The following is a 6,971-nucleotide window of genomic DNA, read 5'->3' as shown; positions in this document are numbered from 1 at the left end:
TCTGGCCGGCTTATGAAAGAAACATGGATACAGCATTCTTCACGCCACCATCGCCCGTATCAATGCGATGTGGGTTCATGACCGTATCAAGCAAGAGCCAATAACCAAGCAAATATCGATCACATTATAAAAATTTGTTGTTAATGTATACATTAATTACATTTAAGTACAATAAAGTCAACCTACTGTCGGTTTATAAGAAATTTAACAGTGCCAGACACTGGAACTATATCTCTCGTGTGGCGGATGAGCACCAGACGGTAAGTGATGAGGCGACTGGCGGGAATGCAGCCAACAGTAGGCGGAGCCACCGCGCAGCTATCCAATTAAATCGCTGCATGGATTTACGTGAATCGGGCGAGCGCCGGCGGGGATGTATGAGTTTACGCTCAAAGGTTTCAATCGGTCACTGGGCGAATTTTACCTTTTAAATATTCGAAACCACGCTGTCGGTACGATAGTACTCGTGTTTGCTGCACATTGGACAGTTTAAAAAAATGAGCCAGAATCGCTCCGCGACGATCATATGGTACGATACAGTTCACATAGATGCCGAGATTGATGACTTTGTAAAAAGAAATAGATAAAAAGCTGAAGTATACGAATTTGCATTTAACGACTAAAAATGGTGCAAAAATGCCGAATGACGTTTGACACCTTATTAAACCTGGATCAACTTGCGTGCAATTTTAATTGCGATAGCATATCGCCATTCATCGCCGTTTTAAATGTCATGGTGGCCAATATCGTCTGCCCACGGCGCAATCCAAGATAAGAACCGAAACATCAATGGCACACCTTTGTTCGGTTTGTTTGCCGCGACACGTAACACGCGTTGAGTAAATAAAAGCAGACGCCACTGTTTCCTGCGTTCTCGGAAAATAACGTCGGGTGTGTGTGTGTGTGTATCTATACTCGGCCCAAATACGCTGTACGCCGCCGGATAAGTCGCTCGTCTTTTTTAGACGTTGCGTGATAAACTCGCGCGTAAACTAGCTTCGCCTCTCTCACGGTAACGTAGTACGATAGTGTGCCGCGAGAAATTCGCAGGCAGATAAGCTGTACAGGCGCAGACGCACACAGTCGCCGTTGGTAACGACGTTAGGTGCGGCTGCATGATCGTATCATCTTCATTGACCGATGAACGAGCGCGGCTCAGATATCATCTTTAGCAGTCAGCTGAGAGTAAGGAGGGTCCATTTAAACTATTGGTTCGCTATAAGCTATAGATTTCACGTAAGCCATAGGGTCCATGTAAGCTACACACCCTGTGTAAACTATAGGCTCTGTGCAAGCTATAGACTCCGTGTAAGTTACCGGCCCTGTGTATGTAAACTATATATGCCCTTTGTAAGCTATGGGCCCTGTGTAAGCTATAAGCCCTATGTAAGCTATCGGCTCTTTGTACGTAATAGGCTCTGTGTAAGCTATATGCCCTGTGTAAGCTATCGGCTCTGTGTGTGTAAACTTACTAAACTATATGCCCTTTGTAAGCTACAGGCCCTGTGTAAGCTATAGACCCTATGTAAGCTATCGGCTGTTTGTAAGTTATGAGCTCTGTGTAAGCTATATGCCCTGTATAAGCTATAGGCCCTGTGTAAGCCATAGACCATGTGTAAGCTATAGACCCTGTGCAAGCTAAAAGTCCTATGTAAGCTATGGGCACTGTGTAAGCCATAGACCCTGTGTAAGCTATAGACTCTGTGTAAGCTATAGATCCTATATGTAAGCTATGAGCCCTGTTTAAGCTATAGATCCTGTTCATAACCGCGTGTATGCTGTGAAGCTTGTATAAGCAAAAGGTCCTGTCTGAGCTGGAAACCTCGTGTAATGGGCTGGGCAGCGGGGCAATCCTTGGTGGGAAGGGTAATTTTCGGTCGTTTAGCAGCTTTGCGGTAAACGGTCCACGCTGTTTCTGACGTACAGGTTGTCCGTCTGTCAGTCGTCGCCAGCGGCCGACCACACAGACAGCTGCGCATCTATAATTCTAAAGAACGTCACGTGCGTTATCATGCACCGATTCAAAGCGATAATAAGCTTCCAGCGGGGAGTTTCTGTTACCTTCAGCTTAAATACGCCCACACGCAACGCATCCTTAAAAATCTGCGGAGCTATAAGTACATATACTTATGTCAGTCTGTATACATTTCTCTACAGACACATATGCACATACACGTTTCTCGTCCTATATATATCAAGAGTAGATAATAGGAGATCTCCTATTATGTACTCTTGATAATATATATACTTATATATATATACTTATATATATATACATATATATATATATATAGATATATACATATATATATATATATATATATATATATATATATATATCCGCAACAGATTGGTGGGGCACGACGCCGTTCAAATACTGGCACGCAGCCTTTACAAGTCAAGCCGCGTTCTCACCAACAACCGCCTCACAAAGACACGACGGGAGAATTCCGTCGCTGCTGCTGCTGCTTAATGATATGCACGTCTGCAGCACGACCCATTTACCGCGCGGCCCATTATAACCACATACGCGGCTTTGTGTGTGAAGGGGGGGGGCCGCACCGGGGTGCTCGTGAATGGAGCTGTTGTCTCCACGTCGTCCAGCCTCTTCGTCGTCGGTAGTATGCGGAGTAACGCCGTCGGCAGCACCGGAAGAAGAGTCGACGCCCGTGGCAGAGGGCGAGGTGGTGGTCGACGCAAACGAACGCCGCCGCAGTACACTCCCGCCTAGTTTAAAAAGGGGCAAAGTTGGCCGACGGAGCGCTGTGTGTGTGTGTGTGTGTTGTGTGTGTGTGTGTGTGTGTGTGTGTGTGTGTGTGTGTGTGTGTGTGTGAGTGTGTGTGTGTGTGTGTGTTGTGTGTGTGTGTATGTTATGTGTGTGTGTGTGTGTGTGTGTGTGTGTGTGAGTGCGTAAGTGTGTATGCGTATGTGCGTGCGTGCGTGCGTGCGTGCATGCTGGCGGGCGGGTGGGCGGTAAGACGGGCGTGTGCGTTCGTGCGGGCGGGCGTATTTGTGTGCGTGCATGTGTGCGTCCGTGCGTGGGTGTTGTGTGCGTGCGTGTTTGTGTGCGTGCATGTGTGCGTCCGTGCGTGGGTGTTGTGTGCGTGCGTGCAGGCGTGTTTGTGTGCGTGCATGTGTGTGCGTGCGCGTTCGCATGTGTTTGCGCGTACACGTGTGTGCGCTCGGCATGTGCGCTAACGTGTAAGCACGCTTGCGCGCGCGTGAGATTTCGTGACGATGTGAGTGCATGGGCATGATTACTGGTACTCTACCACCGGAACAGGCTGTCCCGGACAGCGGATAGGATCCCGCCCACCCGTCTGTTTTGTTACGTCGATTTAAACGGCAAGCGACAACAGTACATTGCGAGCATTTTTCCTCGGTAGTGATGGGGTTCGAGTAGGGTGCAAGGGGATGGTCTACACACAGATGGTCGGGTACGCGATGTGGGGCAGCGAGAACACGTGAATAGTAAAACTCGCGTGTACTATCGCCATTGACGAAACAGCCGTCGAGCAGCAAGCACACACCCGATTCGCGTTTGAATACTAGACTGACTCCGTAAGTCGTTGAGAATCAACGATTACGGACTCAGTCATGCGTAGTTTTAGGATCAGTCTATTCACATTCCACGCAAGCGCGCATGTGTGCGTGCGTGCGGGTAAGCATTCTACCTGATCGAGTCTTGAATGAAGTGACGTGTAAATACATATATTTCGGCAGCAGAGGAACGATTTATGCAGATTTATGAATATTTTTTGCCCAAGAGACAAAATTTGCATGCATGCACACACGTAAACACACGTAAACACACGTAAATACAAACAAACACACACACACACACACACACACACACACACACACACACACACACACACACACACACACACACACACACACACACACACACACACACACACACACACGACACGGCACACACACACACACAAATGCACACACAACACACATCACACAACAAACACACCACACACATACACAACACACACCACACAACACACGCTGCTGGCGCGCGCAGCGCGCGCCACACACAACACGCACACACATATATAATTAATTTTAAAATATTTATTTATTTACTGAAAGTACTAGATAGCAAGAACACAAAACGAGCCATTAATGGAGTTTTATAAGGTCGATTACGCAGCAGCGCAGCAGCGATGAAACTTGCGCGCTGATTATATGTAAGACAGGGGTTACCAAACGCCACGCTTGCGCGCGCACTAGGCGATGACTCACGCGCCAAAGTTCCCACGTCTATTCACGCCGTGATAGAAACGAACGCTAGCGCCTCGACGGAATGAATATCACATTCACACGTCCATATCGACCTCGTGGATATTCTATACGCGAGCCTATGTAATGCCTTCGGCACTTTTGGGCTAGCGAGCAAAAAACGATCGGTTTACCTAGCCCATATCGGCGCAATGGAAATCTCGGCGGATTCTATTTCATGCATGGTCGTACACGAAGACGCTCGCGCATGACGGACTTAAAACTATGCCTCGAAGCTGCTGCCTTTGATTCTCTTCCGATGCTGCTAGGGCGTCGGATGGAGAAGGAGGAGAAGTCAAGGCGACACGCGATGCGGTCGCGCGCGCCTCCGTCAGACCTATATTAATATCCTACGATTACTAGTAGCGACGCCGCTCTTATTACTAATTTCCCGGTAGCCATTAACGGCGATCAATGTAGCGTTTACCCACAAACAAAATCGCACGGAAGTGAGCGAAAGTCGCATAAGAAAGAGATTACATGTACACCTTGTCATGCAAGGGTATAGAGGCGGAAGAGCGCGTGTCTCGGCATAAGAAAGGTAAAAGCATAGATAGTTAGATAGATAAGATGAATGGTTGGGTGGATGAGATGGATGGATGGATGGATAGGCATGGGATGGAGTGGATGGATGGATGGATGGATCATGGGCATGGATGGTGGTGGATCGGATGGATGGAGCGGACGGACAGACACGGAGGCACCGGACCGGGACGAAGAGACGGACTGGACGGACGGACGGACGGACGGACGACGGAACGATAAATGTATGCGCATTGGACTGCGATGAATGGATGGATGGCATGGGATGATGGAATAGATTTGGTATGGATGGAATGATGGCATTAGGACATGGGACTGGATGGTGGATGGATGGATGGATGGTATGGATGGATGGATGAAATGGATGGATGATGGATGGATGGATGGATGAATGGATGGTGAATGGTATGGATGGCCATGCATGCGATGATGGATGGATGGATAGAATGGCATGAGCATGGATGGATGGAATATGATTGCATGGATGGATTTGGATGCGATGGCGATGGATGGATGGAATGATGGATGGATGGATGGAATGAGATGGATGGGGTGGCATGGATGGCCGATTAGATGGATGACATGGATGAGATAGGATGGATGGGAATGAATGGCATGGATGGATGGATTGGAAATGGATGGATGGATGATGGATGGATGGCAATGGATGGTCCAGTGGATGGGATGGATGGAATGCAGATGGATGAGAATGGATGGATGGATGGCCTGGTGGCGGACGGGATGGATGGTATGCGATGGGATGGATTTATGGGCGGCGGCGGGCGCGCGCGGCGCAGGGCGGGGCATGAATGTATGGATGATGGATAGATGGATGGTATGATGGATGGACGGAGGACGACAAACGGAACGGACGGACTGATGGACGAACGGCACGGACGGACGGACGGAGGGACGGACGACGGACGTTCGGACGGTACGAACGGACGGCGGATCGGACGGACACGGACGGACGGACCGACGGACTGGCGACGCGACGGACGGACGGAGGAACGGGACGGAGACGGACGGACAGACGGACGGGTATGGGATGGATGGATGGATAGGATAGATGGATCGTGGTTGTATGGAGGATGGCATGGATGGATGCGATGGTATGGATGGATGGATGGGATGGATGGATGGCATGGACGGAGTGTACGGAGCGGACGACGGACGGCGGGACGGACGGAAGACGGGACGAAGAATCGGACGGATGGAGCGACGGACGGACTGGATCGGACGGAGCCGTACGCGACGGACAGGACGGACGGCGGACGTGACGAGAACGGACGGATGGGTTGGGATGGCTATGCGATGGATGGGATATTGATGGAATGGATGAATATATAAGATGGATGGATGGATGCGATGGATAGAATGGCATGGATGGATGGATGGATGGTATGATTGGCATGGATTTGATGGATGGATGGATGGATGGAATGGGCATGGATGGATGGATGGATGGGATGGATGGTGGATGGATGTATGGATGGATGGATGGATGGATAGGATGATGGATGGATGGATTGATTGGATGGTGGATGGATGGATGGATGGATGGTATGGATGGATGGTGGCGATGGATGGATGGTATTACGGATGGATGGATGGATGATCGGTATCGGATGGATGGATGGAATGGTTATTGGATGGATGGATGGATGGCTGGATGGATGGATGATGGATGGATGGATGGATGGATGGATTGCATGGATGAGATGGATGGCATGGATGGATACTTGGATGCATGGATGGATGGATGGATGGATGGATGGATGGATGCGATGGATGGATGGATGGATGGATGGATGGTTATGCGCATGGATGGAATGGATGGATGTATTGATGGATGGATGGATGGATGCGATGGATGGATGGATGATGATTGGATGCATGATGGTATGGATGGCATGGATGGATGGAATGGATGGATGAATTGATGGATGGATGGATGATGGATGCGATGGATGGATGAATTGGATGGATTGGATGGATGGATGATGGATGGATGGAGGTATGGATGGATGGCAATGGATGGATGGATGGATGGATGGATGAGTATGGATGATGGTGGAGGACATGGATGGATGGAGGATGGGATGGATGATGCGCTGATGGCGGTGATGATGGAT

The 6,971-nt window shown here is 49.4% G+C and overlaps 1 protein-coding gene across 1 annotated transcript; it reads right to left on the bottom strand.

The window, feature by feature from the left end:
* Positions 1–5,224: 5,224 nt before the first annotated feature.
* On the bottom strand, positions 5,225–6,688 carry LOC106812333 (the record flags this gene model as incomplete). The annotated part of the gene is made up of 3 exons (XM_014816178.1): positions 5,225–5,237; positions 5,591–5,712; positions 6,635–6,688. Coding segments are annotated over 3 exons (189 nt in total), but the record flags the coding sequence as incomplete, so codon positions are not given.
* Between the last annotated feature and the right edge of the window lie 283 nt (positions 6,689–6,971).

The sequence above is a fragment of the Priapulus caudatus genome, unplaced genomic scaffold (assembly GCF_000485595.1).
Source record: "Priapulus caudatus unplaced genomic scaffold, Priapulus_caudatus-5.0.1 Scaffold636, whole genome shotgun sequence".
NCBI lineage: Eukaryota > Metazoa > Priapulida > Priapulimorpha > Priapulimorphida > Priapulidae > Priapulus > Priapulus caudatus.
The sequence above is the reverse complement of the archived record's forward strand: the minus strand, read 5'-3'. Positions and strand labels throughout refer to the sequence as shown.